This window comes from Elephas maximus, chromosome 12 (genome assembly GCF_024166365.1).
Source record: "Elephas maximus indicus isolate mEleMax1 chromosome 12, mEleMax1 primary haplotype, whole genome shotgun sequence".
Classification (NCBI taxonomy): Eukaryota; Metazoa; Chordata; class Mammalia; order Proboscidea; family Elephantidae; genus Elephas; species Elephas maximus.
Window position 1 is genome coordinate 94,265,917 of NC_064830.1, and position 23,181 is coordinate 94,289,097.

The 23,181-nt window shown below is 53.9% G+C and overlaps 1 protein-coding gene across 1 annotated transcript in view; it reads right to left on the reverse strand.

Moving 5' to 3' along the window:
• The window catches only part of SRRM3 (serine/arginine repetitive matrix 3), a 61,564-nt gene that overhangs the window by 6,147 nt on the left and 32,236 nt on the right, over positions 1–23,181 (reverse strand). Inside the window, exons 4-11 of the mRNA XM_049904869.1 lie at positions 13,024–13,152; positions 12,864–12,944; positions 12,341–12,370; positions 11,853–11,915; positions 11,680–11,715; positions 9,768–9,818; positions 9,078–9,182; positions 8,539–8,716 (exon numbers count right to left, since the gene is read on the reverse strand). Coding sequence (XP_049760826.1) covers positions 8,539–8,716; positions 9,078–9,182; positions 9,768–9,818; positions 11,680–11,715; positions 11,853–11,915; positions 12,341–12,370; positions 12,864–12,944; positions 13,024–13,152 — 673 coding nt within the window. The remainder of the gene's footprint in view (positions 1–8,538; positions 8,717–9,077; positions 9,183–9,767; positions 9,819–11,679; positions 11,716–11,852; positions 11,916–12,340; positions 12,371–12,863; positions 12,945–13,023; positions 13,153–23,181) is intronic.

The following is a 23,181-nucleotide window of genomic DNA, read 5'->3' on the forward strand; positions in this document are numbered from 1 at the left end:
AGGACTGGCAGCGCCCGGCTCCTTGGGCCTGAGCGGGCACCTCTTGGGTGACCGTGGGATAGTGATATCAAGTGTTTTTCCAAAAGCAGAGTTAGGACACAAGGATTGGGATATAGAAAACCACAAAGGGCACCAGGTACCATCAGAAGGGCCCTGGTTGGGAACCAGGAGTCTGAGCCTGCCACTACCTCACCGAATGATGCTGACCAAGTCACATCTTCGTTCTGGGCCTCAGTTTCCCCATTCACAAAATGAGAGGGTGGGGCTTTGCTTCCCAATGTCTCCTCCGGGTCAAATATGCCAGAATTCTCTGCATCCTCCCGTCCCCAGCACCCTCTCCCATCCCCCTCCCTCCACAGACTGGCCCCTCCTGTCTGTGGGTCTCTATCTGGTAACAGTTGATTGCACTTGTCATCTCCCCCATCCAACTTGACTTTGACCTCCTCCAGTGCAGATCTGGTTCGGATTCAGCTCTAACCTCAGTTTTTATCACAGAATTTGCCACCTACTAGGGTCTCAATACCGTTTGCTGTGGGAGGAAGAAACACTGTTACGAGGACCAGGGCCAAACCCAGGAGTCCCAGAAAAGGGCCTGCGTCCAGACCCCAGCCTTTGGAACGCTTTTTGGATGAGAGGGCAAAACTAGCTGGCACCCTTTTTCCTTCAGAAGAGGCAAATGAGAAAGAAGTCACCAGGCTCTTCAAATGTCCAGTTTCTGCCTTATTCCTCGGTTGTCAAAGAGTGTGCAGGGAACTAGGTGGGTGAGTGGGCGCCTCAGGACCTAACACATAGTAACCCATAACCCAAGGAGTTGCTACGTCCCTCCTCCAAGAAGACTCTGCCTGCTCCTTTGGTCAGGGGAGGCAGTCAGGCAAGTGAGCAGAGTGCTAAAGTTGGGAACAAGGACCTGGATGCAAATCTTGGCTCCAAGCCAGAATCTGGATCTGAGTCAGCCACTTCTGATTCAGAGAAGGGCCTGGTAATGGAAGAGGAAGACCAGGGTCAATGAGGTTCCTTCCCATTGGCCCTACAGAACTGTCTCTATTTCCTACAGTCTTGGGCTGGAAGTAGGGTGGGAGTGTTAGGAAGAAAAAGGGTCAGTTCAACAAAAAGGATACTCATTCCCACTATATTGCTACCCCTAACCATTCAGGTCCAAGCCCTGGGCCCAGATCCCCTGTGCTGGCCTGGACACTCCCTGCCTGGCATGTCTTGATGTCCAAGCACTTCCTCACTTCCCTCTCACCTCCTTGCCAAGCCAACTGGCCTACCACAGCCCAAGATGATAGTGATGGGCAAAATGGAACACCCTGGAATCAGTCCTGCTGCCAGTTTGCTGTGGGACCTTATCAAGGTGATCTAACTCTGGGGGCCTCAGTTTCCCCATTGGTAAAATGGGAATACATTGGGTCTTTGCTGGATAGGCCTGTGTCGGGGTTGGAAGTTCTTTTCAGAGTACAACTGACTTGCGGTCCCTTCACAGTCCAACAGGGTCAAAGCAATGCAGGAAGGCCCTATGGAGTATCCCCCAAGTGTCAGGATGGCAGAGGATGGAAGGAAGGTGCTTCTGGGTAGGGTGGCAGATAGAGCCTTCCCTGAGGGACAAGGAGGGAGGCTCCTAGAGCCAGTTTCATGTCCCTCTCCACCCATCCATACAGGAGCTCTCAAGAAGGGATCACCATGAGCCTGCCAGAGGGGCAAGCCTTGTCCTCAGCTTGGCTGGGTCTCATTCGTCCCAGGAATTAAGGGAAGAGCCAAACCTAGAAACCATGAGATTTCACAGCTGGACAGGACTGTGGTGGCCAGAAACCTCCAAACACCTCCTCCAGGAAACATGCTCTTTGTGACTCCCACTCCTCTTGCCTGGGTTGCCTTAGCCCTGGGTGGTCAAAGATTGTAAAGAGAACTAGGTTAATAAGTGGGTGCCTCAGAAGGCTATGCATAGTAACCCATAACCCAAGGAGTCACTGCATCCCTCCTCCAAGAAGCCTTTGGTTAGGGGAAGCAGCAAGGCAAGTGGGCAGAGTGCTAAAACTGGGAACCAGGACCTGGAAGCAAATCCCAACTCACTGCCTGGCTGATGCCTGTTGTGTCTTTACCCTCGGCTCAGAGGTTGCCTCCTCCAGAAAGCCTCTCCTGACCCCCAGGCCAAGTCAGGTGTGCTCCTCTGTGATCCCACAGAACTCTGCATTCCTTCATTCAATATGGACTCTGGGCCAAGACCTATGCTAGGGCTGGAGCTACTGCGACAAGCAGGGGTGCCCATCTTCTACGCCTGAGCTTTCCCCTCTCATCATGCTGAGTGATCTTGGTTGGTCCTCCAGCCTGGGATGTGAGGGCCGTGGACCCAGGCCTGCCTGCCTCTCTCCTGGCAGGGACACCCAGGTAGCCTGGCACAGAGGCGGTGCTCAGCAAGCGCTTGTTAGCCTGTGCATGAATGAGAGAGTGAATAAGTGAAGGAGAACCTCGCCTGCCTCAGCCCTGCTCCCAGGAGCCCCTACGCTCCTGGGTGCCACTTGCTACCTGATCTTTTCCTTTCACTCTTGTAAAAGATTTTTGAGGGTCAAGGGGTAAAGACAGCAGAAGAGAGTGGCAAGTGGTGTGCTCACCAGATCCCAATACTCTGAAGGACAAAAACAAGTAAGCATTTGTCAGGGCTCAGACCACTAGCTCCCTCCAGCTCAGCATTCAAGCCTCTCACTTCTGGTTCCCTGAATGTCTCAGGCACTCCTTAAGGGCGGGGCCTCAACTCTGACCTCAGGCTGGGATAGTCTCCCCTGTCAGACCAACAGCACTATCTCCCTCCCTGAGGAACGACTTCCTTGCCTGCCCTCCCAGCACCACCTAGGCTGAGGAGAATGTTCTGAGTAGGTGAATGCCCCAGGACCTGCCTCTGGGGTCAACAGTGGGGCAGGGGAGGCAGTATAGCTGGCCCACTGAGCCTCGGGAGGATTGGTCTGCCAAACTTCAGACAGGACAGAAAGCAGTTTAAAGGGGCAGGGGTGGGAAAATGGGGTCCCTGAGGGTCTACTCCTGACTCTGATACCCTCAATGTGGCCGAATGAGCACTGGGCTGGGCGTCACACATCTCAGGACTTGGGCCTGGCTCTGCCACAATACCCTGGGAGGCCTGGCCCCAGCTGACTGTCCCTTCTTGCTCACTTTGTACTGAGGGACCACATTAAGCTGCTCAAATCCAGAAGATAGGAAGGTCTACCCAGGGATTGAGGGAGCCCCTGCCTGGGTTGGGTCATAGGGGAGAGTTCAGAGGCCTGAGCCCCAGGCAGTGGTGGGTGAGCTGAGAGTCCTTTTCACCCCCCACATTGTCCCTCAGACTTTGCTAAGTGCAGCACTTGCTCCTGGCCAGCCCACTTCCTTCAGTTAAACTATCATTACTTCCAAAAGATTCACACGTTTGGCCTGATGCCAGCTGCTGTCCCAGAGCCCCGCTGAGGGGATCCTAAGCTCTATCCTCCTGCCAGGGAAGGACCCATGGAAGCTCAAAGCTTGGCTTGGCCCAGTCAGCCCAAGGGGGTGGGACGGGGCTCCTTCTTCATGCCCAACCTCAGCCAGAACTTCCTCCAGGCTCTGGAGGCCTCTCAGCCAGACTTCCTCCAGGCTCTGGAGGCCTAGAGGCCCATCTGCCATTGAGATTGCCCAAGTGGGCCCTCCGAAGGCCAGCGGGGTAACCAAAGCCCAGGGGCTGGCAGGTGTGAGGGGCTCAGAAAACAGAAATGAAATTGGCTCAACCGTAGCATACCATTCAGGAAGGGAACACGAACTTGGACCGCTAAACCACACAGAAATGCATTCGGACAACAAAATGAGAGAAAGAGAGGGCTTGAAGGGGAACGGGGGAAGGGTAGAGAGAAAGAGGAGGAGGGGCAGGAAAGTGGAAAGGAGGGAAGAATGAACCAGAAACGTCGTTGGGGGAAGTCAAGGAAACCAAAGGACAAACCAGGAAACACAGCTTTGTAGCTCATTTGGAGAAAATGCAAGTTACAAATGAGAAGTCAGGAAAAGAAAGAAAGAAAGGGGTGGGGGGGGGGAGATGAATAAAACCAACCAGAGTGAGACTGAGAGAAAGAGAGAGAAAGAAAACCACATTCAAACCAAGCAGAGTGGCGGGGCTTATCTGGAGATGGGAGGAAGCAGCGCGCAGCTGAGCTGGGGATACCTACCTTCTCAGTGGTCAGGGACAGGAATGCAATAATAAAAAAGAAAAGAAGGTCTCCGCAATGGGAATGCAGAATGGGAGAAAGACAGTGACTCGAAACTGTGCGCCCCCTCTGAGCCGGCAGCCAGTGTGGCTTTCCGGTCGCCCTAGGGATGGGAAGGGGCTTTTGTGCAGCCATTTCTATATATATATATATTTTTTTTTTAAAACCACGGGCTCCAATAGCAATAGCAAAGCTTTCCTTAATTCTTTAAACCACAGAAAACCTCCAGAGGGCATGCAGGAAGCAGTTGATGGAAGCAGAACCACGGTGGGCTGAACAAGGAGCTGGCAGTGTGAGGATAGAGGCCCATGTTAGCAGAGAGAGATGGAGAGGAAGAAAGAGACGGAGACACAGGAAGAAATGGAGAGACAGGGAGAGAGGGGGAAAGAGGGAAAGACAGATACAAAGACAGAAGGAAACAGAGACCAAGAGACAGAGACAGGAAGAGAGTGAGAAAGGTGGATTCCGACAGACAGAAGAAAGCTGTTTACAAGGCCAATCCAAGAGGACAGATGCGGTGGAAGGGGAACTGAGATTTTAAAAGGGAAGGCAGCCACAGACTCAATTTGGAGGACTGATCCTGCCTCAACTCAGCCTCATCCCTGGCTTCAGCGTCATTTTAGTAAAATCCCTTTCTCTTGTCTTTGGTTTTGCATTGGGAAACAAGGGGAGCATCCTAGCAGAAATGCGAAGGTGTTCCCCTCTTCTGACTCCCTGACTCCAGCTGAGATCACTGCCCTTTCCTAGGAATGGGCGGGGAGGCCTGTGATGAGGCAGGTTAGGGAGTGCCATGGACATCTCTTTTTGGGGTCACCCTAGGATGCCCATTATGTGGTGAAATTTGGGCCAGAAAGCTTCCCTGGACCTTGCTCACAAGACTTCTCTGTCACTCTTGTCCAGTGGTGTCGCCTCTGAGGCTTCCCTGACACTTTTAATCCCAGGGACAGGTGGAGCAAGGCAGATGACCCTGTTTCTAAGACTGCCAACTCTGCACATCCTTTCTGGCCAATGTGCTGGGCCTGGGGGAGAGCAGGGCTAGCACCAGTCTGTGCTCTTGGGGGCTGGAGGGAGGTCATTGAAGGTACCAGGGGAGACTGGATGGGAGGGCTTGTCCCATGAGGTCTCCTGCTTCACATCTTACCATTCCACCCCATGTCCTGTGACCCTGAGCAAGTTCCTTCCCTCTCTGTACCTCATCATTTCCAGATGTACATATAAACCGTGTGGGCTTAGGGTCAGCAATCGTACAGAGTGGGCTTGTATAACATGAGGCCCACCTGTGTTCTGGTCTCTCAGTGTGGACAGGCCCAGTGCCAGGGACTTGAGAGAGCTGGGAGCATGCCCTAGACATCTGCTGTCTGGACCTTTTCTGTTGCCTGGAGCCTATGGCTTGGAGGCCTTCCCTCACCTGAGCTGAACACTCTCAGCTGCCTTCAGCCCCGTCCTGCAGGGCCTCGTCAGGCTCTCAGGCCTGACACTGAAGGTGCTGACCAGCTTCCCCTTCCCTGTCCCCACCATGCCCAGATTCCTGGATCCTTCTCAGCCATGTTATACTAGACTGAACTGAGGGAACACACGAAGTTCACTGACCTAGGAAGCTCCCTGGGCGACCCGGGCAGGACAAGTCTCTTCCCCTCCCTGGGTCTCTCGGCTTCTCTCCAAGGTTCATTATAAGTGAGGACACAGAAGTACAGGCGACACCACTTTTGCTAATTTGAGAGCTGAGGCAGTTCCAGCGCGGCCCTGGGACTGAGAGGCTGGCTGCTGCTGCTGATTTGGCAGGAGCTGCCGATGTGGGAGTTCTGTCTTTTTAGAGTTATCTTCCCTTTTAAATTCTGATTACAAAGGAAAAAAAATAAGTATAGGGAGAGGAATGTATATGATTAATGTTCATTTGAAATTCAGAAACCATCTCTGCATTTACGAGGAAAGGTCCCCACAGTAACACGCACGAAAGCAACATTCTAGAACAACATAGAAGATAGAAAAATACAGAGAGATAGCTTGCATTTCTGTACATTACAAAAGAAAAACAAAAATAAAAAGGAAATACAAACAAAAACAAAATAACAGGAAACGTTACGTAAACTTCCCCACCCTCTTCCCTTGCCTGCTAAACAAGAAACGGAATCACAATATTACCACGTTTCAAATGGGAGGCTAAAAAACAAACAAAAACATAGACTGGGTTAAAAAATGTTGAGCTTTTTTTTTTCCGTTCGTTTCTCTCTCTCTTTTTTTTTTTTTAAAAGGTAGCGTCCAAGAATATCACCCCCAGTATTTGTTCCCAAAGACATTTCTTGTTACTTGGCAAAGGCTATGACACCCCCGCCCCCATCTCACCTCCCCGGATCTGAGGGGAGAACTCGCCTCATTAATTCCACAGAAAGGCTTTCCAGGAGCAGAGCAGAGGCAAGGAGGGGAGACTGAGTGCAAGTGAGAGACCTGGGATACCCTCAGGTCCCAAATCTCCCAGGGCCCAAAGCTTTGGGGTAGGATTTGGGGACTATGTTTTGTGAAAGGTATAACAAAGTGCTGTCTCCTCGAACACTCCCCAGGGAAATGGAAAATTGAGTCCCATTTTGGGAGGGAGACAGATTTGGGTGCTACCAAGCCCTCCTCCTGGAGGCCGAAGGCTAGGTTCCTTTCCCTGGCTGCTGTCCTCTGGGGGTCTAGCTAGTTGCTGTGGCCATTTTGCCTGCACGTGTCTAGGGCCCCAGGTGGGGTGGAAGGGCGCATTTGCTCAGCTCTCCACCACCAGGGAGAGGTCCACGACTAGGAAGTGGCCTCCTTTCAGTCCTGGCTTGACGAGAACCCCGGGTTCTGTGCCTCTCAGGAGGCCACAGGAGGATATGAAGCTCTGGTGAGGTCTTTGGGAGGCACTGTACCATTAGGGCTCTGTGTCCCTGGGGTGGGGGCGGGTGCACTCTCTTCTAGGTTTGCCCAGGTAGGGCCATCACTGAGCCCATGATTCAGCCCAGCACCAGTCTTGACCATGGCTGCCCTCAGCTACCTGTGTGCCCTCTGCTGTCCCAAGACAGATCCAAGGCAACCATGTGATCTTCCCCACATGACCCAGCCAGGCCCTGCAGAGCCCAGGAGCCTGGCACCCTGTCCAAAAGGGACGGTGGAGAGACAAATGTCTTCAGATAAGTTAACCGTGAGACAGTCTTTGCCAGCTGCCCTTGGCTTTCCTCTCTGAGGCCATGGGAGGAAGGGTGTTTGAGAAAAGAAAGGAAGTGAAAGGAAACAGCCAAAAATCAAAATGAAACTGACCGACACGTACATGTTTGCTGCTGAGACCTGAGGTCTGGGGAGGAGCAACTCCCCAGTCCCTGCTGGGGCGTCTGGGGCAGTCTGCGGGTCTGGAGAGAAACCTGCAGGCCACTCCACCCCAAGGCCCCTGTGGCCACCCAGTTCCCCTGCCAGTATTGCACCCCCACTCTCTGAGGGGCCTCAACTCTGTACTCGTGACCAAGAGACAAAAGACAATGTGGACCTCCCCTGGTGCCTGGGAGACCCCCACCACCTGGCCCAGTCAGCCCACCTGCACCTGGGGAAGGCTGAGTGCCTGCCCCTCTGCCAGCACCCAGCTGTGGGTCTCCAGGTGTCTGTGCCCCTCCTGAAGGACAGTTTGCAACAGCTTTTAGTGGCGACGTCGGTGTGGAGTCTCTGAGGGAGCAACGGGCTCAGGGAGGTGCCTTAGTAGGGGTGGGCCCACGGGAAGTTTTGAGACTTCCGTGCTAGCATAGCGTAGGAAGGACAGATTCTCCTCGGCGCAGCTCAGTGGCAGCAAGGGGACTGAGATGGGGGAGGGGTCCAAAAGAGGGGGAGGAGGAAGGCTCAGAGTGGGAAAAACGCACGGTGAGGAGGGGGCAGTTCAGGGCCCAAGTGCAACCCTGGGGAGATCTTGTCCCTTGAATTCTGCTCCAGACTGTGACCCCTACCAATGTCCACAGAAGCCCCCTCCCACACCAATGTGCCTTGGGGCAGGCAGGAGACCTGGGTTCCTCCCACGCTTTGTGCCCAACTGGCTGAACAGTAATCAACTCCTCTCTGGTCATCCGCTTGCCAAGCTCAAGGGGGTCCGAGCCGGCAGGCCCCCTCGCCCGGACACTAGCACCAGGCGGGCGCGCGGGCCGAGCACTGGGCGCGGCTCCCCGGCCAGGACGCCCCGCGCGGGGCGAAGAGGGTGGGGGCGGGAGGGGAAGCGGCGGGCCCGAAAGAGGCGTGCGCGCACCCCCCTCCCCGCTCCCGGCCCTGCCCTCCGGCGGCCGCCCACGGCGCGGCAATGCTACGGACAGCGAAGCGTACGTACATCGGGCGGGGTGTGCGCCGAGCCCGGGCGGCCCCCGTGCGCTCCGCTCCGCCGCCCGCTGCTGCCGTTCTGCTGGGGCGACCCCCAACCGCTGCCGCCGGACGGGGAAGGCGACCTGCTCCCGCTGGACCGCTGACTGCCCGTCCTCCGCCCGTCGTCTCGGTGCCTAGGGCTCAGCCTGAGGGGATGGGGTACACGGGGAGCCGGCGTGGGAAGCCCACCCTGCAAGCACCTGCTCCCGCCCTTCACCCATTTAGAGAGCCAGGCCCGGCGCAGCAAGGAAACCACCTGGATGGAGCCAGCCCTTACGTGCCTTGATTTCCGATTCAGGGTCTGGGAACCTTCCTTCCCCACCCTAGCACCCAGCTCCCGGTGGGGACCAGCAGTCGCGTGGTAAACTCGCATGCACTGATTAATTGATGTCCTGTCCACTGGCCTTGCCCCCGCCTCCATCCCCACCTCAGCCGAAAGCCAAGCTGGAACTACTTAGACTCCCCCACGCCCCCCCCTCCCCCCAGCCCCAGTGGCACAGCGCCTACCTGCTGGGTGACCGGGAATCACTGTAGTGGGAGGAGAGGGAGGGGCTGTGGGAGCTGCCGCTGCTGTGGCGATGGGACCTCCGGCCTGGGGACTCCCAGTGCAGCCTGACACAGGGGAGAGAAGTCAGCCTGTACCCAAGTTCTGCCCACCCTGGGCCCCAAGTTGCTGGATCTCCCCACGGGAACCCCAGCGAAGGCTGGCAGGAGGGTCCTGCTCCCCCAACACTACAGGCTTCCTACCCCAGGCACATAAGGAGGTGCTGGGCACAGAGCCAGCTAGTCCATCTGGGCCATCTGTGAGAATTAGGAAAAGGTGCTCTTTTCTTTAGACTGCTCCAGCCCCACGCTGAGGCTCACTGACCTCCCTTGGCCCTCAGACGGTGCTTTTGTGAAGGACCTGCTAGCCATATGTAGTGGCCCTGCCTGGGGGAAGTCACAGGACCAAGCTGGGCTCTTCAGCCAAATGACCTTAAAAGAACCCAGGGCTGGGAGACAGGAGGCCTGGTTCCAGTTCCAGCTCTGCCACTGACCCACTGGGGACTCTTGGCTTCCTCTCTGGGTCTCGGTTTTTCCATCTGGGCAAGGGGGACAGCATGAACTATCTTTAAGGCCTGATTCTGTGCTTCTACAAGTCCACATTTGCTGTGCGTGTTTGAAGGGGGTGGGGGGCTGACTGGAGAGGGTGCTCACCTCTTCCTCTCTTTGTTCTTCTCTTTTCTTTTGCTCTTGGGGCTTCGAGATCTGCAGATAGCAGAGACAACATTGACCCCAAAGTCTGAGCAGGACAGGGGAGGGTGTGGTCTTTGAGCTTGGAGCTGGGCTATACCCAGGCTGCAGATCTGAGATTTGTTTCTCTCAGTGGGCAGGGCCACAGCTCCCCACCTCCTCCACTCTGGTCCCTTTCACTGGGCCAAGGCTAGGCCCTTCCTTCTCCTGTAAGTCCTGCCCCCATGATAACCTCCTGCCCAGGCACCTGCTACTGCTCCCTCTGGGAGTGCCATATGTGGGGTGGCCATGGCTCCAGAAGGAGGGGGATGTTGCTGGCAGGTCTGGCAGTCTCAGGCCTCCTCTAGGTCAGGTATAAAGGGTAGCTCCCTTGCCTTCTGGTATCGGCCTTGGGACAGGCCCTCCAAAGAGCAACAGGGGTGGGGGTGGCACCTTCATGCCTGATTTATGCCCTCTGGTGTCTCTGGCCCCCTCAGATGGGGCCTCTTAGACTGTGGCCCAGTCCTGGGCCAGCTCACCAGGAGTTTGGGAAAGAAATGCTTTCCTTTGTGAACAGTCTCTCTGCTTCTGAGGAACTCCTCTGGAGTGCTGTCCCAAAGCTTACATCCCACCCCAAGCTGCTCTCTGGGGCAGGCTCCACAGCACAGCTCCTTCTGCCTTTGACAAAAGGATTGAGAAGGTTCTGACTAGGCCTCTAAGGTCTCACCCCACCCTCAGTCCCTGTGGGTTTGTCAGCCCTTCTCTCTGAGCCACCAGATTCCAGCTCAGTCCCTCCAGGGCTGAGGAGATGTGTTTCCCACAGGAGCAGAGTGGGCGGGGGGCAGGCCTGAAGGGCAGAGATTTGGGCTCTGGAACCCACTTTGCTTCCTTTGGGCCTCAGTCTCCCTATCTAAAGCTGTCCTAGCCAATCTCTAGGTCCCCTCCAGGACTGAGTCCGAGGGCCAGGGTCTGTGTAAAGGCGACCACTGGGGGGCAGTAGGGGCAGTAGGGGTTCACACTGGGGAGGAGGACATGGGGGAATAGGGAGGCACAAGATTAGGTGTTTTTTTAGGTTCTTCCTCTACCTAGCAAATGGCCTTGGGCAAATCCCCACTACAGGGATGGAACTGGGGGCTCTACCCCTCCTCAGGGCTGCCAGGGAGGGGGTCTGGCTGGGATGTGACTACCCCAGAGCCTCCTTCCCTCCATGCTGAGTTTTCTACCTTCTCGGCATCCCTCATCTCTGTCCTCCTTGGCCACCCCACCTCTGTTTGGACTCCTGCCTCCCATCCGTGGTCCTCCCCTGCCCTAACCCATCCTGAATAAGTCGCTGTCCTGCTCAGAGCCCCAAGCTGGCTCCCAGCCCCAGCTGAATGAAGGCGAGCTCCATAACCTGGCATTCAGGCCTGCTGGGGGCTGGCACTGGCCCCCAGAAACCCTACCTCTAGCCACAGCTCGCCCACCTGGTCTCCTACCCACTGAGCCTTCCTAGCTCACTGAGGTCCTCCTGCCTGGCATGTCCTTCCTGTGCAAATTCAGGGTCCTGATGCTTCTGGCTTCCCAAATGGCATCTCCACAGATACACCCTTTGGACACATGCGGTGTTGTCTGGAAATTCTTGAGGCCACAAGTCAGCGCAGGGCTTGAGTCAGCTCCAAGCTGACTCATGGGGCAGGCAGGAGTTGCAAATGATTGGCCTTCATCATCTTCCCACCCCCAATCCCAGGCCTGGCTCTGGGGAAGAGTCCATACCTGGAGTGGGAGGATGCAACAGCGGCAGGACCCTGTCCCTTCTCCCCTTCCCACAACTCTCTCCCATCACTGCTTCTGTCCTGAAGGGGAGCACCAGCTTCTGTCCACAACCTCCCTTGTTGCCCCTCTTCAGGGCACCACTCACCTGTGCCTTCTCTTCCTCCGGGACCCAGAATCAGACCTGCAGGGTGATAAAGAGGTTGTCTTGAGCCCACCTGGGGTGGTTGGTGAGCACCAATCCTGTGCAATGCTTAGCTCACTTAGTTCCACCCAAGAGAGAGGAAGCTCCAGGTGAGGGAGAGGGAAGAGTGAGGGTACCTGTCTCGGCGGTGCTTCTTCCCAGTCTTCTTCTTCTTGCGCAGGGGTGAGGAGCTCCCACAGCTGCGAGCACAGAGAGGGTGGGCTCTCGTGAGGCTAGGGCCCTGGAGGGGGCAGCTGGGAAGGGCATGGAAGCCCGGGGGCTTGGCGTATTGAAGTTGGAAAGCTCAACTGTCCCTTGTATAGAAGGGACCTGAGGCCCCAAGGGCAGGGAGGGACCCTGAGGGTAGTTGATGGAGCTTGCCCGCGTGTCCCCCAGCCACCCTTCCAGCCTGCTTGGCATTGTAACAGCACTGTTTCAAACCCCAAGGTTAGAGACTCCACTGGTGGGATTTCTTGGCATCTGTGGGGGGAAGGTTGGCACTTTGGTGGTGCCAGGCTCTGAGGGGCCAGGCCTCCTGCCTCTGGGGGATGGACTTGGAGTCTCTCCCACTCACAGGTGTCACCCACCCTGGCCGCCCCCATCCTACCCTCCTCATCACACTGACCTGCACTCGGAGTCTAGTCTCCTCTTTTTGCTGAGGGTGGTTGCCCAGGGAGAAAGGACAGACAGATGGAGAGGGTTAGTTGGGCAGCTGACCCCTGCCAGGGTCTCAGCTCAGGACAGAGGAGGAGGGCATATATCTGTGGAATCACAGATGAGGCCCAGCCAAGCCTCTCCTCCTCAGGCCACTCACGTTGTGGTGGTGGGCTCAAGACCCCCAAGGTGGGGGGAGCTGAGAGCAGGTGGATGGTAACACAGGGGACGGTCGGGTCTGTGTGTCCAGTTCTGGGGGCAGGTGAGTGCGAAGGGGGGGATGACTCAATGAGGGGAGGGGGGTTGGTGAAGGGGAGGGGCTTAGCGAGGTGGGAGGGGCCCAGGTAAGGGAAGAGGGTTGACTGGGGGAGGGGTTCAGCGAGGGGCGGTGCTCACAGATGCAGCGTGGCTGTCCCCTGTGGTAGAGGGATGGGTGTCCCCCAGAAGGGGCCCCGCCGCCCCTCCAGCCCCCTGTGGGCCCGCGGGCCTCTCACCGGCTCCTCCGGTGGCCGCCTTTCTTTTTCTTCTTCTTCTTGGGAGGGGGCGATGCTGAGCTGCTGGACCAGTGCTTGGTCCTGGGCGAGAAGGGCCGGGAGGGGTGGTGAGGGGCGTCCGCGGGCCCACGCCCCCGCCCCGCGCCCGGCCGCCGCTGACCTGTACCCCCGCTGCCCGCGGTAGCAGGCGGCCGGGCAGTCGCAGTCCACCGGGCCGTCGTCCTCGTCGAAGGGCGCGTACTCTAGGCCCGGCTCGGCGCCCTCGATCAGCCGCGGGGTCTCCGCCACGCTGCCGGCGACAGGGACGCTCACCACCCGCCTTCCGCCGGGCGGGCCCTGGCTGCCCCTCTCCGTCCCCAAACCCCCGGGCTGGACCCGTGGTTCTGTGGCCCACCCCCGCAGGGCCAGGCGGAGGTAGGGGTGTCAGCCTGGAAGGTTCCGTTATAGGTCCCCGCCTTGACCGTGCAATAATTAGCCAAAGAGATGGAAGACCCTCAGCCCGGCCCCCCACCCCACCCCCGCCTAAGCCCCCCTCTCGAAGTTCTCACCTTCTGCTTAATGAGGCCCTTCCTCTCACGGGGCCCCTTCCGTCGCTGAACCTTCATCCTTCAGTCCCATTCACTGAGCCCCCTCATTGATCTCTGTCGTCCCCCCACCCCACTGCCCTACTATTCCCCAGCCCTTCCCCCTCGCCAAGCCCCACTCCCCCTCACTGAGCCCCCTCCCTTACAGAGCCCCTTCCCCATCACTTAGCTCCTCCTTACTGAGTCCCCCCTCACCTCTGTCCTTCCTTACTTAATCCGCTGTCTCCCCCCAGGCCCCTCCTCCTGGCTGGGGTCCTCCCTTACCCCACACCCCTCCCTTCCTCCAGCCCTGGTGCAGTCTCTGAACTATTCATAGCCCCTTCTCTCCCTCCCCTTGCAGCCTCCGGAGGCCTCGCTGCGTCTAGTTGCCGCCTGGATGTCCTCATCAATCACCACCCTGGCACCTTGGCGCTCTGCCTGCCTTCCATGTGCCCATCCATCTTGCTGAGCGCTTTCTCCACTCAGGGGGACGGCCACCTCCTGTCCCTGCTCCTGGCTCAGGAGCCCGGCCAACCTCTGCCACAGATGTTGGCTCCCACAGTGATTCTTTTTTCCTAAAGGCAGCTGGGCTTGAAGCGAGATCATGAGCTTTGAAGCCATCAGGCTGACCTGCCCTTGTCACTTAGTATCCCTGAGTTGCTGTGTGACTTTCAGCCTGTTATGCCCCCTCTCTGAGCCTCTTCTCCAAGAGGAGGATGATAACCATCTTACAGGGCTGTTGGAAGAACTCCCGATAGGCAATGGGTGCTGGGAGTCCCTGGGTGGTGCAAACAGTGAATGTGTTCAGCTGCTAACCAAAAGGTTAGAGGTTCGAGTCCACCTAGAGATGCCTCAGAAGAAAGGTCTGGCGATCTACTTCTGAAAAACCAGCCACTGAAAACCCTATGGAGCACCGTTCTGCTCTGGCACAAATGGGGTTGCCTTCCATGTGGGAGACCCAGTTTCACTTCTTGGCCGATGGACCTCACGCACAGCTGCGACCCATCTGAAAGTGGAGGCTTTCGTGTTGCTATGATGCTGAACAGGTTTCAGCAGTGCTTCCAGACTAAGATGGACTAGGAAGAAGGGCCTGGTGATCTACTTCCAAAAATTAGCCAGTGAAAACCTGAGCACAGTGGTTCAAAGCACAACTGATCGTGGGGACGGCACAGGCCTGGGCAGCATTTGATTGCATTGTGCATGGGACGGCCATGAGCCAGGGGCCAACTCCACGGTGGCTGTCAACAACAATGGGTGCTGGCGCTTCTTTCTGTTTTTAACTGAACAACCCCAGAAGTGACCCTGCAAAGTCCCAGCCTTAGGGATATGGATTCCAGGGTGGTGGCCCCTACGCCTTCTAGTCTTCATTTCATGCTGGCTCAGACAGCGCCCCTCCCAGATGGAGGCTCGGCCCTGGCTTCAGCAGAACCACCCTCACCCCCATCTGCTGTTCCCCTGGCTCAGGAGCTCTGGGTTCACACGGTCAGGCCTGAATCCAGGCATGGCCATGCTCACTGAGCTTCCTTATCTATACAACAAGCAAAAAAATATCCCAGCTTTGAGGAGAGAATTAAATAAGATTCTGTTTGTGAAGCCCCTGGCACTAGGCCTGGCTTCCGACTGTTGTCCCACAAGTGGTAGCCATTATTAGACTTGGGGGGTCTCTGTCAGGCACTTAAGCACCAACACCTTCTCTTCCAGGAAGAAGAGAGGCTGCCATATGTGAAAAAGACAGAGTGAAGGGAGGGAGACCACAGCTACAAGGAGAAAAAAAGGATTTTCGGGGACAAATCTCTAGCAGGGAACCTACTAATTGAATCTTTGAAGACTGATTTTGTAAAGAAAAAAAAAGAATGTAACCCAAATTTGACAGGGTGAGCTGGCCTTGAGGCCAGTCTTAAGAATGTCATTCAATTCCTGAACACCTCTCTGGCCCTGGAAGCCTTGAAGTCACATAGGTTGTATGGGAGATTTTTCTGGGGGGATGGAGGAGATGGTTATGTCATCCCTCTGTCTCCACCCCCCAGAGCCAAATGGCTCCCACATCCTTTCATCCAAACCTCTCTGTTCTTCCCTAGGCTCCCCTTCCTGAAGCCGGTGGCCTCTTACCTCCTGTCCCCGAAATCTCCACCTCCCTCAGCCCATCACCCCCCTACGCAGCCACAGAAATGTCTGATACATGAAAGAGTCTTTAGCAAAACTTAAGGGCACCAGTGGGTGAGCCAGTGGGAAGAGGGAGCTTCTGTTTATTCTTTACAAAAGAAAACATCTCAGCTCGGGCTTTGCCTTCTGCAGGAATCCCTTCTTGCTTTCTAACTTGCCAGCTAGGTTAGCCCCTGAGCCCAAGCCCGCCTCAAGGCTCCTTCCCTCACTGACCCATCCCCTTACTGCTTCGCCTTTCCCCTCACTGTGCCCTCCTTACTCAGCTGGCTGCACCCCTAGGGACATCTTTCCTTTCTTCCTCTGTTTCCACTCCGTTAGCTGCTCTCCTCACCCCACCCACCCCCTCATTCTAGAGTCTTATCATGTGACCTCTCTGTCTCTTGTCCTGCCAGGAGGGAGGTTTCCTTGGGATGTTGTCTGCTGGGAGCACTGAAAGACAGGCAGGCATAGGGTGAGACTACCAGGCTTAGGGAGAGGTGCAAGGTCTCCGAACCTCCGCGTAAGACTTGTCCTGGGAGCTCCAGGGATACAAATGGGCCTAGGCTGGAGCTGCTTTTGCTGGCTTTATGCTGCTGCCACCATTATATTTGTATGGCAGGATCTCCTAGGGCTAGAATCTCAGGTCCCTATTCTCCCTCTTCTGGATGATAGCATCACTAACAATAATGTTCACCAGTGTTTAAATAGTGCTGCACTGTTCACAGATCCCATTTAGAGCCATTTCCTGATTTAGAGAACTCACCCCCTACCTTCCATTGTATGGAGCTTTGGTGGTGCAGTGGTTATGAGCTCAGCTGCTTATCAAGAGGTCGGCAGTTGGAATCCACCAGCGGCTCCTTGGAAACCCTATGGGGCAGCTCTGTTCTGTCCTATAGGGTTGCTATGGGTTGGAATCGATGGCAATGGGTTTTCCATTTTCTGCAGCCCTGGTGGTGCAGTGGTTAAGAGCTTGGTTGCTAACCAAAAGGTCAGTAGTTTGAATCCACCAGCTGCTCCTTGCAAACTCTATGGGGCAGTACTAGTCTATCCTGCAGGGTCACTAAGAGTTGGAATCATCTTGACAGCAATGGGTTTGGTTCCCCCCCCCTTCCATTTTATAGATGAGAAAGCTGAGACCCAGAAAAGGAAAGAGACATCCCCTACAGTGCTGGGACCTTTGAGTAAAACATATAAGTTCACCTTCTCAATTGGCTTTGAGAATTGAGAATTGGAGTGTAAACAGGACAGCCATTGAGCGTGCTGGCTGACCTTCCTGCTGTAGATGTCAGCTAAGTTTAATCTTCTGGCTCAGTTAACTCCTCCCAACTTTAGAGATACCGTTGTGGGTGTGCCTGCCGAGTTCTAGATATGCTTAAAGTTTTATGCTTGTAAGTCCATGTTTACGCTCTAGTTTACTACTCACCATGTGTCTGTGAAGTAGGCAGGAGAGGGGTTATTCCCTTGTGGAAGACAGGAAACCGAGGACCACAGAGCTGGCCAAAGTTGGGCCAAAGTCTTCTCCAGAGGGACCATGAGAGAGTCAAGGCTGAACACAAAACACCACACTGGACACAAGGGTTGGGCCAGGAGCCATGGGCAATGCTTCCATCGGTAAAGACTGTCCATCACATGCTTTTCTTCATGCCAGCAGTTTAGCTAATTAACTGGTTCTGTTTCCCATTAACCAAGGGCATAATGGCCAATTGACAGCCGAATGAATCCAGACAGAGGAGGGGAAGGATTCCAGGCAAAGGGCTGGCCGTCTCTGCTCATTCACTCAGCCATCAAGCATGCCTGCCAGAAGCCTAGGGGTTGGGAGTGTGCAGGAAACAGGGATGAGTCTGGCCTGGAGCCTCTGGTCTAGCTTCTCAGTGCAGAGAACAAATATGACACAGGTACATGTTATACTAAGCACTAACTCAGGAACCAACTCGACAGCACCTAACAAATAACTAACTCAGGTATTAGGTACTATTCGAAGCACTTCACATGCTCATTTAATGTTCAGAACAAGCCTATGACATGAGTACTAACTTGAATACTCCCATTTTACAGATAAAATAATGAGACAAAGAGAGGTCAAGTGACTTGCCTAAGGCCACTATATGTAACATTGGATGGATAGAAAAAGAAAGAAAGAAAAAGGCTGGAAATACACCAAATGGCTAACGGTGTTTGTGTTAGGAAGTACAAATAGTCCGTGGTTTCACTTTCTGAGGTTTCAGTTACCCTTGGGCAACCACGGTTGGAAAATGTTAAATGAAATGATGAAATCTCACATTGTTTGCTCCGTCATTCGCGTAACTTTTATTACAGCATATTGTTATAATTGTTCTATTTTATTATTAGTTATTGTTGTTAATCTCTTACCGTGCCTAATTTATAAATTAAACTTTATCATAGGTATGTATATATAGGACAAAACAGAGTATATACAGAGTTTGGTACTACCTAAGGTTTCAGGCATCCATTCAGGGGATGGGTCTTGGATCGTGGTCCCTCTGGATAAGGGGGAACTACTGTGGTTTATGGCTGTTGCTTTCCATAAACTCTCTCTTCCAAATATTTTGTTATATTACATAACAATGATTCTTAAAAGTGTGTATTGGAGTGAAAAACAAAAAAGAACTGATAGCAGCCGTGAGAACTAGAGAAAACATTGTATGTCTTCCAAAGAGAAGAGTTTACTTTTTTACAGGAAGATCAGCCAAGTGGTTTTTAGAGGCAGCCTTGAATGATGGGGGTTTATTTGAAACTGTGTAGAAAGGACCAGGGTGTTTCAGCCTGAGGGTCTAGTATGAGCAAAGCGGGGGAGTGGGAATGTGCAGGACATAGCTGGGAACTTTGAGCAGGTCAGGCTGGCTGCAGCATGATGCTGAGAGAGGAAAACCAGGCTAGGTCTAGAGTGTGGGGAGCCCTGAATGCCAGGCAAAGGAGTCTGGACCTTATCTCATGGATGGTGGGGAGTCACAGGTTTCTGTGGCAAAATAGGACTCTCCACAACCAATCCATTTCCAGAGATGAAGGCTTGTCCTTCCTCAGTGTCTCTGGAGCCTCACTCCTCCTCTCCGTAGCCCCTCTCCATGTTCTCCCTGCAGTTTGACCTATCTGACCCATCTTCCAAAAGGGAAAGTCCTCAAACACCTGCCTGATCACATTACACCTTCTCTCAGAAACCTTTTACTGGCTCCCACCACCAGATGCTGCAGCACTATGACACTCTTATGACCACATGGAAAGTAGGGGTGGAGACTGTCACAAAAGACTGTCACCCAAAGCAGTCAATTATCTTAAGGAACAAGGAGGATCCCTGGGACAAAAAGCCCTGGGAGTGGCTCTGTCCCTGTTGTGACCCTTTCCTGAGTGGGAGGCAGCATGGACTCTCACAGTTCATGGAGGGTTGAAATTAATAAGGACTCCCCTCCCATGTGGAAACCCTTTAGTCTGGGTCTGGCTTTGTCTTATAACTCTAAGAGGGGATTGAGTTTCTCCATGTCTTAAAGCACCAGTCTATGTGGGGGGATCAGAGCCAGGAAACCAAAGGCATGAGCTACAGGGACTCCTGAGTGAACCCCACAGTTGGCAGAGAGGATGGGGACAAGCCAGGCTGAGGGGAAGAAGTTAAGGTCAATTCAGTACTTGCCCACTGCCAGGCCTCCCTGTGAGCATGAGAATGGTGGTGATGGTCAGTGGCCAGCGATGTGTGTCTGCTGTGAGCCAGGCACTATTCCTCACACTTGCATTCATTGTCCTTTCATTTCCTCAGTAATTCTATGAGGTAGGTATTAATATCCCCATTTTATACAGAAAGAAACTGAGGCCCAGAAAAGTCAAGAACCTGCCTGGGTCACACAGATGAGATGTAGTAGAGCTGTAACCCAGGGTCCAGATCACACAGCTGGAATGTAGCAGAGCTGGGACTCAGGGCCCAGGGAGTTAATGTTGAACTTAGAGGTTTGGACAAGTGGAGTGCTTGGTGCCATAGCTCACACTCTCTCTCCACCACCCACATTCTGAGCTAAGAAGCCAAGACCTGGTCAGATGCCAGGTCCACAGGAAGGCCCACGATCGATCTGTCTCCAGTCCCCCATCACCTCTATCCCTCACCTCTCTGCCTCAGGCCAAGGCAGCCTTGGGTTCAGCACCACAAACAGCTCCCCCAGACGTGGAGTAATCCAGGCTGCCGTCAGCCTCTTTGCCGCAGTCACTGATCGCGTAGTACTATTTTTATACCATTTGAGGCTGTTTGGGCTAGAAGAAGACTTCTGGTCCAATCCCCTCACCATGTAAAGGAGGAAACTGAGGCTTTGGGGAAAACTGAGCAAGATGCCCTATTCTAGGCACCAGGGATATAGCAGTAAACAAAACCAGTCAAGGTCCATGTCCTGGACATTCTAGTGCAGTCTATTCTATCTCCTGTCTCCACAACATCTCATCAAGTTTCCAGAGCTGGAAGTCTCCCTGACCATCAAGGCTGTCAGGTCTACCTCCTCCAAGGAATCCTTTCTGACTGACAACCCTAGTCTGTCCCAGTCTCTCTTCCCACTGAACACACACTGAACAGTTCGAGCAGACGTGTTGTTTCTTCTTGTCAGGAGTTGTCAGTAATTCCTGGTTTCAGGTTGGAGGTTCGTCTTTCTACCCAGGGAGCAGGGATCCCATCTTCTTCTCTACCCCCACCTCATAGCACTAGCACAGGGCCTGGCATGTGGCCCAGACACCGAAGACAATTTTTTTCTGATGACCAAGACTCTGCAACCTCTCTATGGCCTATTTTCCAATGTGTCTTGGTTCTTAAATTCATCATTCATTCACTCAAGGAAAAAGAAGATAAGAACTAATGAAAAAGATTTGAGCATCACCCACTAAAGAAAAGAGCTCAAGCTGGGGAATGATGAGCTCTCCCAGGGAGAAGGGAGAAGGCAGATGCAGGGAAGAGACCTAAGGACATGACAAAACCTTAGGGGAAAACCAACATCTGGGAAGTAGGCAGGAGAGTAGGAAACAGCAGAAGCTGCATCTTGGAAGCCAGGGGAAAAGTAGGTTTCAGAAGGAAAGGAGCAATGGTGGCAAATTCCAGAAAGAGGCTGTCATGGATTGAATTTTGTCCCCCCAAAATATGTGTCAACTTGTCTAGGCCATGATTCTCAGTATTGTGTAGTTGTCCTCCATTTTGTGATCTGAGGTAATTGTCCTATGTGTTGTAAATCCTAGCTTCTATGCCTGTGGTTATGATCCTATTTGGGAGTGGGTTGTCCATTATCTTAATGAGACAGAACACAATCTACAGGATTATGTTGTATTTTGAGTCAGCCTCTTTTGAGATATAAAGGAGAGAAACAAGCAGAGAGGAGAGGGACCTCCTATCACCAAGAAAGAAGAGCTGTGAGCGGAGTGCATCTTTTGGACCCGGGGTCCCTGTGCTGAGAAATTCCTAGACCTAGGGGAAGATTGATGACAAAGATCTTTCCCCATAGCTGACAAAGAAAGAAAGCCTTCCCCTGGAGCTGGTGACCTGAATCTGGACTTCTAGCCTCCTGAACTGTGAGAGAATAAATTTCTGTTTCTTAAAGCCATTGACTTATGGTGTTTCTGATATAGCAGCACTAGGTAACTAAGACAGAGGCCAAGCCATGAAGAGAAGCCACAGACCACGGTAAGTAGGACTCTGGTGGCCATGGCACAAGCAAATCACAGGAGTTCTGGGGGCAGAAGCCAGATGTCCATGGTTTGAGGAAATGAAGACAATGGATAAGGCTCACTCTTCAAAGAAATTTGATTGAGAAAGGAAGGAAACAATGTGGGGTGGTAGCTGGAGGAGAAAACAGAGTTAAGGGAGGGGTTTATTTTTTAGGATAGGAACTGGGTTAATAAGAAGGAGCCAGGGAAAGGGAAGATATGCAGGCTTGAGATGGAGGGGGCGGTTATCATCAAAAAAGGTTCAGAGAAGGTAGAATCCAGAGATGGCCCCTTGCTCTCACACTGGATGGAGAAGGAACAAGTGAGTGGTTTTCCAGAGAAGCTCTGAGGTTATTTGAGGAGCACAGATTAATTTGGTAGGTGGTGTGGGCAGCAGCTGGGAGCAACCTTCTGGTTGTCAGGAAGTTTGAGAAGGGAGGAGAAGGGCTAGCCCTGCTCTTGGGGGGAACTAGCTAGGACATCAATGAGGGGGAATGGTGCTGTGACTTCTGGAAGGCTAAAGAGGAGTTGGTGGTAGCTCTAGAGGGGAGTAGACAGTAGGCAGGTTAAGCTTGGCTCCCCAAGATCACCCATGAGCCTCTCCCACAAGCCTGAGGCTGCTTCTGACCCTGCTTTTGGCCAGAAAGATGGGGATTAACTGGGGAGAGTGGGGGATCCCCATCCTTGGTACTCCCAGCAGTGCAGAGGCCTGAGGAGAAGGGCTTTCCATCGAGGACTCATCTGTTCCCACATGTGCTTGCCTGTATGATGATTGCAACAGGGAAATCACTCGCAAGGCACTGCCATCAGTTTATTTTTGTGTGAATAAAGGCGGACAGGGATCTAGGGCCTCAGCAAGATAGGTCCCCAAAACCAGTCCCACTCCTGAGGAAATGACCCGCAGCTTTTACCCTAGCCCCTCACCCAGCCTCAGCTTTGCGTCCAGCTGGAGAAGCCCAGTGTGTCAGTGCCGGATGGGGAACTCAGGCTTGGCCAGGGGGAGGCCCATCAATGTGGACACAACCATGCTCTCTGCATGCATACGACCTGCCAAACATGGTGCTTGACTTGCCATCAGCTCGTTCAACATGTGCAAGGACAGGCTGTGCCCGCCTTGCTGCAACGGCAGGCTCCATTAATTGTGTGGTTTTGAGTGGTCTATCCCATCGCCATTGAGTCAACTCTGACTTATGGCGACCCCACTTCTTTTGGAGTAGAACTGTGTTCCAGGGGGTTTTCAATGGCTGTAATCTTATGGAAGTAGATGGCTATGTCTTTTTTCTGTGGCACTGCTGGGTGGGTTCGAACTGCCAACCTTTCAGTTAGTAGCTGAGCACAAACCATTTGCACCCCATCAGGGACTCTATTTGAGTGACCTATAGTTCCCCTCTAATCTGAGATGAAATCTACCTCCCTATAACTTCCCTTTTTGATCCCAAGCCCACCTGGAGGCCCACAGCACACAGGTGATGCTGCTGTCCTGTGATAGGCCACAAAGACATGACCCCAGCAAAGCCCACGTGCTCTTTATCTCCCAAGACTTTGGCCACTTGGCAATGGCTTTTGGTCTGCTGGTTCTCACTTTCCAGAGCACGTTTAGCCTGGAGCTCATTTTACAGGTCATAATAACTGCCATACAAAGGAGCTAGTGATAACGCTGGGGTCAGAACATTTCCAAAGCCTCCTGATGTGCAGCCCAGGATTCCGGAGCTGAGAGCTGGGCTGCCTCCCATACTCCTCCCCCTGCTGGGCCATAGACAGAACCAAGGGCAGCAGGGGGAGGCCCTTGGTGATGCCCAGGCACCTTAGCAGACCCAGAGCTCCCAGTGAGTAGGACCTATGCCCACTCCCCCCTCCTCCTCTTCCTCACCCCCTCTCTCAATCACCTGAGGGAGCACTCATAAAGGCTCCTCTGGCACCCAGCTGATACCTGA